The 13,154-nt window shown below is 35.0% G+C and overlaps 1 protein-coding gene across 1 annotated transcript in view; it reads left to right on the forward strand.

Annotated features, from left to right (window-relative positions):
• Positions 1–13,154, forward strand: part of CFAP36 (cilia and flagella associated protein 36) — a 28,734-nt gene that overhangs the window by 792 nt on the left and 14,788 nt on the right. Inside the window, exons 2-3 of the mRNA XM_045788005.2 lie at positions 2,557–2,621; positions 3,373–3,474. Of these exons, the coding sequence (XP_045643961.1) occupies positions 2,557–2,621; positions 3,373–3,474 (167 nt within the window). The remainder of the gene's footprint in view (positions 1–2,556; positions 2,622–3,372; positions 3,475–13,154) is intronic.

Genomic DNA, 13,154 nt, shown 5'->3' on the forward strand with positions numbered 1-13,154 from the left:
CCTTTACTGAGCACTCGACTCTCAGATATACCAAAAATGGGGGGTATCTTCTAACAAGTGAAGTATATTAAGGTGGCATAATATTCCCAATGAGGGCAAAGGACCTCCAGGCCCTGGTCATTTACGCTTAGATTCTTCATTCAGTTCTCAGAGACAAATTGGAACCCACCTATGGGAAAGGAGCTAGAAACCATGTCATATGAATGAATGCCCAACTGATACCATGGTTGCTTAGCAGGCAGGACTTGTAGGGTGGGAATATCCATCAATCATTTGAACGTCTGCCTTATGTTGGAGGGTTTAGACTTGTTTTGTAAGGCTCAGTGGCATAGAGCTAGGGTCAGTGGGTACAAGCCACAGACAAATTTCTATGAAGAAAGTGCTCCATAGCAGAATGTATCCCAGTTAAGTTAGCGTACCTCAGAAGCTAATGAGTTCTCCAGAGGGTAGCAGTGTTTAAATGGATTTGACAGCAACTTAATGGAGATGTTATAGAGGGGAATTCAACCATCAAATGGTTAGTTATCCTGGATGACCTTTTAAGAGGCCTTTCAACCCTAAGAGTCCATGAATCTGGTAAAGATAAACTTTAGTTTGACCATTGGATCTTTTCATTACCAAAACTATGCCCTAATAAAAATTCAGATAGTATTTAAGTATTGATTTTATGCGTAATTTCTAAAGAAGTTCAAAATAATTTTAATTTGTGATCTTTTTAAGAATTTAAAATTCTGAGACGGATGAAGCATGTGGAATTCTGACCTCCTTTGGGAGAAAAAAAAGAATTATGTCACTTTTTGATTCATTTCCCCTCTGAGACTAAATGCTAAAATGAAAAAAAATTAAAGCATTGCTCTTGGGCGCCTGGGTGGCTCAGATGGTTAAGCATCTGCCTTCGGCTCAGGTCATGATCCCAGGGTCCTGGCATCGAGTCCCACATTGGGCTTCCTGCTCCAAGGGGAGCCTGCTTCTCCCTCTCCCTCTGCTGCTCCCCCTGCTTGTGTACTCTCGCTCTGTCAAATAAATAAATAAAATCTTTAAAAAAAAAAGCATTGCTCTTTTTATCCCCAAATGTCAAAAGTGGTTGCATCTCAGTAGTAATACATCTGATTGTGTAATTTTACAGGGAAGCAGTAATCCTCAGCCTCCTACATATGTAATGTACTAATTTGGTTTTAGAATTAACTGGAAACAGTTTAAGTTGCTGCTATATTGTGTGTTTGCCCCGTATTATACAGAGAAGATGCCAGTAGAAGTGGAAGTAACTTCCCAGTGTCACTTGAAATAAGTGTTAATACTTCAATGACTTTGGTTGTCAGTGTGCTATTCTTTAAAGATTAGTTTTGTACAACCTGTGATATCAGCATTTATTTCAATAAACACTTTTTGAGTGTTTATTCTGTGGGCCAGAAGCTGGGGATAGAAAGATGAATGAAACAAAATCCTTGTGGTTGAGAAGTTTATGATTTAGTGGGGAAGACAGGCAGGTAAATGGAATTTAAATCTAAAGTGGCAGGTCTTATAATAAAGGAAGGCATGTGGTGCTATCTTAAGAGTTCAGAGGAAGGGATCTAACCAGCCCAGGAGTTGGGAGTGGATGGCAGTTCTTGGAGAATGCCATTTGTGATGTCTTGAAAAATAGTTGGGAGAAGAGGACTGGGTAAAGGCAAAAAACTCTAGGAACACTTGAGCAAATGTACAGGAGTTTGAAGCACTGCGTGTGTTATGTTCGGTGGTATTCGAGTAGTGGTGTATGTTAAGGGTGCAAAGTTTGGGTTTTGGAGTGATGGGAGATGAGACTTGGTGGTTTTGTCTGGCCTTCTAAGGATTTTGCATTTATTATTTAGGCAAAGAACAGTCATCGAAGAGCTTTAAATAGAAAATTAAAGAAGTTAGTTTTGCATTTTAGATCATTTAGGGGGAATTAAAAAAAGTTTATTGTTAACAATTCATGAATTTGGCCTGTTTCCCTAATTAGATTGTAGCTTCTTGATGGGATATAGATCTTTCTAATCCACATTGTTTCACACATATGATCATTGAGTAAACATTTGTTTTGGTTTTATTTATTTTAATTTCGTTACTGATTTATATGGAGCAAAAATGGCCTAGTCACTTTCAGTAAAATTTGCATCAGCATATTTTGAGTATGATGACATAATCTGGAGCCTGTTGTAAAAGGAATTAATGTTTAAAAACTATTAATAATATTCCATTAAAAGTTTATAAAGAAATTGTTTCCTTTTATTATTGAAAGTGACAAATTAGTGTTTGTCTTACATATGAAATAGATCTTAAGTAGGAAAAAACTTGTTCACAATTAACACTGTTTTATGATATATATATAACATATATTATTGCAAATATACATATATGTATATATCATATAGATATATATACACAGGGTTTTTTTTAATTCAAAGAATTCAAAGCTGAGAGCTATGTTATAAGAATGAGAATTCTCTTGTAAAATGTAAGGAGTGCACTTTTATATTTACATTAATGAAATGATTTGTTTTTGTACAGTATACAATAATATTTTTCTTTTAAATTTAGTTTTTGATGATGAAGAAGAAAGCAAATTGACCTATACAGAGATTCATCAGGAATACAAAGAACTAGTAAGTATTTTTTTCCACTGATTTTTGAAGGTAATTAAAATAATATTAAAAATTAATACTGTTTCTAAATTAAAAACATGGACTTTTTCCATTTTAAAATTCTTTAATTCAGAAAATCCATTCTTGGTACACCTGACTGGCTCTGTTGTAGAGCATGTGACTCTTAATCTTGGGGTTGTGAGTTCAAGCCCCATATTGGTAGTAGAGCCTCCTTAAAAAAAAAAAAAAAAAAAAAGAATGAAAACAATCCAATCTACCCAGATAGTACTACCAGTTCTATCAGGCCCTAAGGCTTCTCTGAGCATTTCATCCTTTTGACTTCTTATTTCTTCTACTCTAGAATCTAAGAAATGAATTTAGGACAACTATTTTAAGGGATCTTGCATCTAATCTTTAAATTTTATTCTTAATCTTCTGCTGATGCATCTAGAGAAGCGTTAATGATCAATTTGCCATGGTTGTCTTGTGATTTTTAAAAATGCCTCTGAGTAGCAGAAGAGTTGTACCACATTGACTGTCATAACCCTGACCTCAATTATTTCAAGTAGAGGAAATAAAATTTCATTTGATTCTCTGCAAAAATTTTAACTTTTCGTTTTTTGTGGGGTTTTTTTGAAAGACATTGTCATTGCCATATAATATAATTTTATGTAGATTAATAATTGCAAGCAAATATTTGATTATCCTTTTCTAAACTCAACATTTGGAATTTTTCTGTGTAAACTATAAAAGTTAAACTTTCTCTGTCTAGGTTGAAAAGCTGTTGGAAAGTTACCTAAAAGAAATTGGAATTAATGAAGATCAATTTCAAGAAGCATGCACTTCTCCTCTTGCAAAGACCCGTACATCACAGGTTCTGCTTTTGTGTCATTCTGCTAACATACAGTTTTAATAAAAATGCCCAGCATTTTACTTAAATTTGCTCTATTTGATTGTCGAAGTGTACTATTTTAGACATTGTATGAGTGAAAAGCTAATTCATCACATGTGGGTTCTTTTTTATAATTACCTCAAGGAATGATAATGTGTGGGGCGCCTGGGTGGGTCAGTTGTTTAAGCGTTCCACTCTTGATTTCAGCTCTGGGCATGATCTCAGGGTCATGGATCAAGCAGTGTGTGGGGCTCCCTACTGGGCCTGGAGCCTGCTTGGGATTCTCTTTCCTGCTCCCTCTGCCCCTCCCCCTCCTCCCTCTCGCCCTCTCAAAAAAAAAAAAAAAGATAATTTGAGGCATTAATGAACTAACGCAGTTAAAAAGGAACTGTCTGAATGCAGAACTATAACAGATCACAGTTTTTATTTATATATACTGTTCTGTTGTTTTGTTTATATACTACTGTTTTATTTATATAGATCTCTGACAGTTTTTCAGTTGCCCCTTTTTTAATCTTAGCAGTTCTATAGTATACAGTTCCTCAGGCTTCCTTCTCTTGGAACCATTTTTATTTTTAAATTTTTAAAATTTTTTAGCAATCCATTTATTTATTTATTTTGAGAGAGACAGAGGGAGAAAGAGAATGCAGGGGCAGGGGCAAAGGGAGAGGGAGAGAGAATCCCAAGCAGAAGCTGTGCTGAGCATGGAGCCAGACATGGGGCTCCATCTCACAATCCTGAGAGCATGACCTGAGCTGAAACCAAGAGTCCGACACTTAACTGACTGAGCCACCCAGGTACCCCTGGAACTACTTTTATTGTCTCATTCGTTTTGCAGTGCTGGTTTGAATTAAATATCATGTGTATTTATAACTAATATTTACTGAGGGCTCATCTTAGCCACTGTTTTAGGCACTTGACATGTATTACCTCATTTAATCTTCCTGCTGCCCCTTAAGAATTTGGCACTATTTTATTTCCACTTAGAAATGAAAAACCTAATGCACAGATACATTCAGTGACTGGTGCAAAGTCCACTGCTAAGTGAGTGGTAGTGCAGGGTACGAGCCCAGGCAAGCCCTTCCTCCGAAGTTCAGGATAGGGATGTGTTACTACTACCCAAATAGCCTTCTCAACAAGTTGTTTTAGCTTTCCGTGTTCTACTAAATAAACTGTAATTCCTCGGCCAGGTGATAGTGAGGATTATCTCTGATGTGACCCTAAAGTATATTTTCAGTCTCCTCCTGCTGCAGTTTCCTGATACATTATGTACTGTTGTCATTCCAGGCCCCTTGATCTTGTAAGCACCCATGCGTCTGGCTTTGCTCATGCTATTCCCTAACCCTGGAGTGTTTGACCCTCATCTCCCCACCTCAGTATCTTTTCCTTACCAGATAAATCCCTCTTATCATGAGGGCCTTGCTAAAATGTTACTTCCTGTGGCAGCTTCCCTGAACTCTGGAACACTAGGGTAGACTAGCACTCATTCTACCACACTGGAGATTTTTACTTTTTTGGTACTCTGTCCCGAGTTATAGTTTCTTACAAGTCTGTTTTCCTTTCTAGATAATAAATCCCTTTGAGATGTTTTTAGTATCTTTTCATTCCCAGGGTCTGGCACATAGATGAGAACCTCGTTACTGCTAGGTAGTTCTTAATAAATGTTGATTAACTTAAATTATCTTCCTATCATGGCCTAGAAGAGGATGCTTTGACTACTATTTAATCCAGCGCTTCCTACTATAGTTCTCTGTTGTGCAGGTTTTTCTTATTTAGCGATCATCTCTAATTCTAGAGATAGAACATCCTTAATATAATATGACATTTTGAAAAAATATTTTTAAATATTATTGGTTTGCCCCAACTAATGTAAATAGACATCTGATTTTATTAGCTAATAATGCTATAAAGGGAAAGTTGTTTTACAGTCCACCAATAGCTTTGATTCTATGTGTACTATAAGTTTAAGGAATAATAACAGGCATTATTTTCTTCCCCTTTTTAGGTGGGCAGGAATAATTTGAAAATTATTAACTAGTATTTAGGTTTCTTATAAAATGTTGATATTTGTTTTTATTTTCCTTGTTTTTCAGGAATATTTTCTACTTTGGTTAATATTTGTCTACCTCTTAGTTAAGTCATTGTGAATGAGCCTGAGTTACTTTGTGAATAAAGTTGTTCATGCTAAAAGCAGACATATCCACCTATTGTTTTCATTATTCGGATAACTTTAAATTGAATGAAGATGTTCAGAATTTTAAAATATTGTTTTCAGATCAAGAGTAGCACATCTTTCTCTTTTGCTCTGAATACAACACCTTTTGATTCATTTGGAGTTGATTGGTAATATGGTCTTGCTATGTACAAGGAGGCAAGCTTTTTGATACAGACCAACCTAGATTTGAGTCCTAGACCTTTCATTTACTAGCTGTAAGATTGTTGTGCTGTTTTCCTTTCTTATCCATTCCGATTCTCAGTTTCCACATCTGTAAAATCTGGATAGTATCTGCTTTGAAAGGTTTTTGCGAAATTTAAGAGATAATGATCATAAAGCATTTAGCACAATTCCTGACGTTTATAAGGTGGTGTATAAATGGAAACACCTCCTAATTAATGCTAGCTATTTTGGTGGTTGATTAGCAGTGTGCTAATTAGGCCAGGGTCATTGGTTCAATCCCCATGTGTACTAGTTAGCTGTGTTCTCTTCTGGAGCAAACACTTAGCATCGGATACTGAATAGCAACATGACTGAATCAGCACAAGGCCATCTCCATTACCAGAAAAATAGCTTAACACTGTTTTATTTACTGCTTTGCAGCAATAATCTAGTCTTTATAAGAAAGATCAGAATGCTGATTCCATTATGCCAATATAGGGTACCTAAGAATTAACTCAAGGAACCAGTTGCTTGTCCTAGGTTATTGAGGAGGTAATTTTCATTTTGTTTTGGTTTGCTTGGTTTGGTTTTGATTGTTTAAATCAGCTCCCATTGAATTATACTGCTAAAGCCCACTTAACAAACTTCTTTTCATCTGGTTTGGTAGCAGGAGTAAACGGAATGCATCAGATGAAGAACTCTAGTTTAAGACAACAACAACAAAAAACCTGTAAGAGCATGTTTTTCTGTTGAGTCTGTGATTTCTTAAAACAGGCTCATGAATTAACTGTTCAGAAAATATGATACTATAATAACTACTGAGATACTTCTTATTTCAGCCATCTTCAGTTGAATTTTGTAATTTTGTGGTGTTTTCCAACTGAAGTAGGCAAAGTGACTTCCTTCATTGTGACTTCCTTGTGATTTTTCGTTGAGGATAAAGTTCATCATCGATTTCTATGTACTGTATTGCAAAAGATTTCTATATGGCAAGAGACAAATGATATTTTTTGCTTTTGTTTCTTACTTGATTTGCTTTGACTTTTATAACATAAAAATTAACACTTTCAGAAACATTTGTGTTATGATAGTGATTTGGCAAAATTATGCTGTTTTTCCAATAACTTGTGTTATTGAAATGTTACATATGTGGTGTAACTTTCATTTTGTAAAAATACAAGATAATTAACAATATTTTGTGTGAGTACTAGTAAGATTTTAAGAAATTAATAGGCTTTATTTTATATTTTTTTAAAAGATTTTATTTATTTATTAGAGAGAGAGAGAGAGCAAGAGCGCACATGCACACGGGGGCGAGAGAGCAGGGGGAGGGGGCAGAGGAATCTCATGCAGACTCCATGCTGAGCCGGAGCCTGACATGGGGCTCCACGTGGAGCTTGATTTCACAACCCTGAGATCATGACCTGAACCGAAATTAAGAGTCGGAGGCTTAACCAACTGAGCCCCACAGGCACCCTAATAGGCTTTATTTTTTGGAGCAGTTTTAGGTTTACAGAAAACTGAGCAGATAGTACAATGTCCCTTATTATTAACATCTTTCATAAGTGTGGTAGATTTGTTAAAATTGATGAGTCAGCATTGAAACATTATTATTATTATTATTATTATTATTATTATTATTATTAAATTCAGGTTTACTCTGTGTTCTACAGTTCTGTGGATTTTGCCAAATACACAATGTCATATATCCACCATTACAAAATAGTTTTTTTACAATAGAATAGTATCTTACAAAATAGTTTTACTGTCTTAAAAATCCCCCTGTCTCCCACATGTTTATCCTTTCTATCCTTGCTCCTGGCAACCACTGTGTTTTACTGGCTCTCTAGTTTTGCCTTTTTCAGAATGTCATATAATTGGGATCATATACCATATACCTTTTCAGACTGGCTTCTTTGCTAAGCAATATGAATTTAAGGTTCTTTCATGTTTTTTTGTTGTTTGATAGTTCACTTCTTTTTATTGATGAGTAACATTCCATTCTATGGATATACCACAGTTTATTAATTTACCTTTTGAAGGACATTTTGGTGTCTTCTTTGGTAATTATGAAAAGGCTGCTACAAACATTCATATTTAGGCTTTTGTGTGGACATAAAGTTTTCAACTCATTTGGGCAAATAAATACCTTGGAGCAAGATTGCTGGATCATACAGTAAGATTAAGTTTTGCTTTGTAAGAAATTGCCAAAGTCTCTTCTAAAGTAGCTGTACCATTTAAAATCTTCACCAGCAATAAATGGGAGTTCCTGTTCCACATCTTCGGCAGCACTTGGTATAGTCAGTTTTTTGCATTTTAGCCGTTCTAATTAGGTGTGTAGTGGTTTACTTTTGCCCACTTAAAATTGAGTTGTTTTCTGGTAGTTGAGTTGTAAGAGTTCTTTATATACAATTCTTGATACAAATCTCTTTTATCGGATATGTGTTTTGCAAATATTCACAACATTTTCTTCTGTGGCTTGTCTTTTCCTTCTCTAACAGTGTCTTTCACAGAGCGGAAGTTGTTTTTTTTTTTTATTTTTTTTTATTTTAATGAAGTCCGTGATTTATCAGTTTTCTTTCGTGGATTATGCTTTTGGTGTTGCATCTTCAGAAGTCATCACCAAACCCAAGCTTATCTAGATTTTCTCTATGCTATCTTCTAGAAGTTTTATGGTTTTGTTTTTTACATTTAAGTCTGTGTTCCATTTTGAGTTAATTTTTGTGAAAGGTGTAAAGTCAGTATTTAGGTTCATTTTTTTTGCATATAGATGTCCAGTTCTTGTAGCACCATTTGCTGGAAAGATTATCTTTTCTCCATTGGATTGCCTTTGTTTCTTTGTCAAAGATCAGTTGACTATGTTTGTGTTGGTCTATTTTCAGATTCTTTCTGTTCCATTAATCTATTTGTCTTCTCTTTCATCAATACCATAGTGTCTTGATTATTGTAGTTTATAGTAAGTCTTGAAATCAGGTAGTGTCAGTCTTCTGACTTTGTTCTTTTTCAGTATTACGTAGCTATTCTGGGACTTTTGACTTTTCACATAAATTTTAAAATCAGTTTGTTGATGTCTACAAAATAATTTGCTGGATTCTGTTTGGGTTGCATAAATCCACAGATCAAATTAGGAAGAATTGACATGTTAACAATGTTGAGTCTTTTTATCTGTGAACATAGAATACCTCTCTGTTTATTTACATTACCTTTGATTTCTTTCATCAGAGTTTTTTAGTTTTCCTTATATAGATCTTCTGTGTATTTTGTTAGATGTATTCCGAAGTACTTTCTTTTATTGTGGAGCTAATGTAAATTGTATTTTGTTTCTTATTTCATTTTCCCATTACTCATTGCCAGTATATAGGAAACCTTGTATAGTAACTTCGTATCCTGCAGCCTTGCTATAATTACTTATTAATTCCAGGAGTTTCTTTAAACTGATTCTTTGGGATTGTCTACAGACAGTCCTGTCATCTGTGAAGAAAAACTGTTTTATTTCTTCCTTCCTAATCTTTGTATCTTTAATTTCCTTTTCTTTTTCTTTTTTTATTATTTTTTTAAAGATGTTATTTATTTATTCAACAGAGATAGAGACAGCCAGCGAGAGAGGTAACACAAACAGGGGGAGTGGGAGAGGAAGAAGCAGGCTCATAGCAGAGGAGCCTGATGTGGGGCTCGATCCCATAACGCCAGGATCACGCCCTGAGCCGAAGGCAGACGCTTAACCGCTGTGCCACCCAGGCGCCCCTTTAATTTCCTTTTCTTAATGCATTAGCTATGACTTCCAGTATAATGTGGAATGGGAGTGGTGGGAGGGAACTCGTTTCTGATCTTAATGGGAAAGCATCTAGTTTCTCACCATTAAGTATAAGGTTAGCTGTCAGTTTTTTATAGATGTTCTTTATCAGGTTAAGGAAATTCCTCTCTGTTCCTCACTTGCTGAGAGTTTTATCATGAATGGATGTTGGATTTTGTCAAATGCTTTTTCTGCATCTATTGATATGATCATATGATTTTTCTTTTTTAGCCTCTTGATGTGATTGATGAATTACATTAATTAATTTTTGGGTGTTGAACCAACCTTGCATAACTAGAATAAATCCCACTTGGTCATGGTATATAATTCTTTTTATAAATTGTTGGATGCAGGGGCGCCTGGGTGGCGCAGTCGCTAAGCGTCTGCCTTTGGCTCAGGGCGTGATCCCAGCGTTCTGGGATCGAGCCCCACATCAGGCTCCTCTGCTAAGAGCCTGCTTCTTCCTCTCCCACTCCCCCTGCTTGTGTTCCCTCTCTCGCTGGCTGTCTCTGTCAAATAAATAAATAAAAATCTTAAAAAAAATTTTTTTTTAAATAAAAAAAATAAAATAAATTGTTGGATTCAATCTGCTAATATTTTGTTGAGTATTTTTGTATCTGTGTTCATGAGAGATATTGTTCTTTCTTATAGTGTCTTTGTCTAGTTTTGATATTAGTGTAATGCTGGCTACATAAAATAAGTTAGGGAGTACTCCGTCTGCTTCTATTTTCGCAAGAGATTGTGAAGAATTGCTATAATTCCCTTTTTTTTTTTTTTTTGAGGATTCTTATCTAAGGGCAAATTTTCATATGCATGTTCAAATACATGTAAATCCAAACCTGAATCATGCAGGGAGGGTTGCTGGGACAATAGCATGGACACTAAGTAAGTTATATATAGAAGAGATAGTGGAATTCAAAGTCATACTTTTTCTTCCTTAATAATTTGAATCAGTAGAAAGGCTTTTACATCACTTCTATAGGTTATGCTATTTAACTTCTGCAAATAAATATGTGATCATTATTCTTATGAGAAATAATATGAATCTATAACTTTTCTTCAAAGTTTTATCTTTTTTTTTTTTTTTTTGGTGGAGAATTGTATAATTTCTTCATTAAATATTTGGTAGAATTTACCAGAGGACCCAGCTAGGCCTGGTGCTTTCTGTTTTGGAAGGTTATTAATTATTGATTCCTTCTCTTTAATAGATATAGATATAGATAGAATATTCCTATCTATTACCTTATTCAGATAGTTTATTTCTTCTTGTGTGAGTTTGGCAGATTGTGTTTTTCAAGGAATTGGTCCATTTCATCTAGATTATAAAATTTGTGGACATAGAGTTGTCAATAATATTTCTGTATTATCCTTTTAATGTTTCTGGGATCTATAGTGATGCACCCTCTTTCATTCCTGATATTAATAATTTATGTCTTTTCTCTCATTCTTTCATAGTTAACCTGGCTAGAGGTTTGTCTGTTTTATTGATATTTTTGAAGAATCAACTTTTAGTTTTATCGATTTTCTATTTTAAATTTAATTGATTTCTTTTCTAATTTCTACTGTCTTTTTTTCTGTGCTTACTTTGGATTTAATTTATTCTTTTTTGTAGTTCCTGAGGTGAAAGCTTAGATTATTGATGTTAGATATTTATCCTTTTTAAATATATGCTTTTAATGCTATAAATTTCCCCTGAGCACTACTTTTGCTGCACCTCACAAATTTGGATAAGTTGTATATTCACTTAGTTAGAAATATTTTAGAAATTTCTCTTTAAATATTTTAAAAATTTCTTTTTAAAGAAAAAATTTCTCTTAAGACTACAGTTGACCTTTGAACAACACAGATTTGAACTGTGTGGGTCCACTTCCATACAGATTTTTCTTTTATAAATACAGCACAGTACTATAAATGTATTTTCTTTTCCTTATGATTTTCTTTTTAAAAAATTTTAATTCCACTATAGTTAACATGTAGTGTTATATTAGCTTCAGGTGTACAATATAGTGATTCAACAATTCTATACATTACTCAGGGCTCATCATGATAAGTGTACTCTTAATCCCCTTCACCTATTTCATCCTCCCCCACCCACCGCCCCTCTGATAACCATCAGTTTATTCTCTGTAGTTGAGTCTGTTTTTGGTTTGTCTCTTTTTGTTCCTTTGTTCGTTTGTTTTGTTTCTTAAATTCCACATATGAGCAAGATCATATGGCATTTGTCTTTCTCTGACTGGCTATTTAGCTTAGCATTATATTCTCTAGATCCATCTATGTTGCTGCAGATGGCAAGATTTCATTCTTTTTTAATGGCTGAATAATATTCCATTATATCTATTATATACCACCTCTTCTTTATCCATTCATCTATCAGTGTATACTTGGGCTGCTTCCATAATTTGGCTCTTGTTAATAATGCTGCAATTAACATAGTGGTACATATATCTTTTCAAATTAGTGTTTTTGTATTCTTTGAGTAAATACCTGGTAGTGGGACTACTGGGTCCTATAATATTTCTATTTTTTCCATAGTACTTTCCACAGTGGCTGCACTAGTCTGCACTCCCACCAACAGCACACGAGGGTTCCTTTTTCTCTACATCCTTGCCAACACTTGTTGTTTCTCGTGTTTTTAATTTTAGCCATTCTGACAGGTATGTGGCAATAGCTCATTGTGGTTCCGATTTACATTTTCCTGAAGATGAGTGACATTGAGCATCTTTTCGTGGGTCTGTTGGCCACTCCATATGTCTTTGGAGAAATGTCTGTTCATGTCTTCTGCCCATGTTTTTTTTTTTTAAAGATTTTATTTATTTATTTGACAGAGATAGAGACAGCCAGCGAGAGAGGGAACACAAGCAGGGGGAGTGGGAGAGGAAGAAGCAGGCTCATAGCGGAGGAGCCTGATGTGGGGCTCGATCCCATAACGCTGGGATCACGCCCTGAGCCGAAGGCAGACGCTTAACCGCTGTGCCACCCAGGTGCCCCCTTCTGCCCATTTTTAATTGGATGATTTGTTTTTTGGTGTTGTGTAAGTTCTTCGTATATTTTGGATACTAACCCTTTATTGGATATGTCCTTTGCAGATATCTTCTCCCATTCAGGACGTTGCCTTTTAGTTTCCTTATAATTTTCATAATAACATTTTCTCTTCTGTAGCTTATTGTAAGAATGCAGTATATAATACATATAACATATGCAATATGTGATAATGGACTGTTTATGTAATTGGTAAGGCTTCTGGCCATCAGTAGGCTATTAGTAGTTAAGTTGGAGGAGTCAAGAGTTATACGCAGTTATTTGACTGCATAGGGATCAGTGCCCCTAAACCCCTTGAACCCTTGTTCAAGGGTCAACTGTACTTCTTTTACTCACGTGTTATTTAGAAGTGTGTTGTTTAATCTCCAATTATTTTAGGTTTTTCCAGCTATCATTCTGCTGTTGATTTCTAGTTTAATTCCATTGTGGTCTGAGAGGATACTTTGTATTATT

The sequence above is a fragment of the Ursus americanus genome, chromosome 7, assembly GCF_024610735.1.
Source record: "Ursus americanus isolate L20-20 chromosome 7, mUrsAme1.1.p, whole genome shotgun sequence".
NCBI classification, from domain to species: domain Eukaryota; kingdom Metazoa; phylum Chordata; class Mammalia; order Carnivora; family Ursidae; genus Ursus; species Ursus americanus.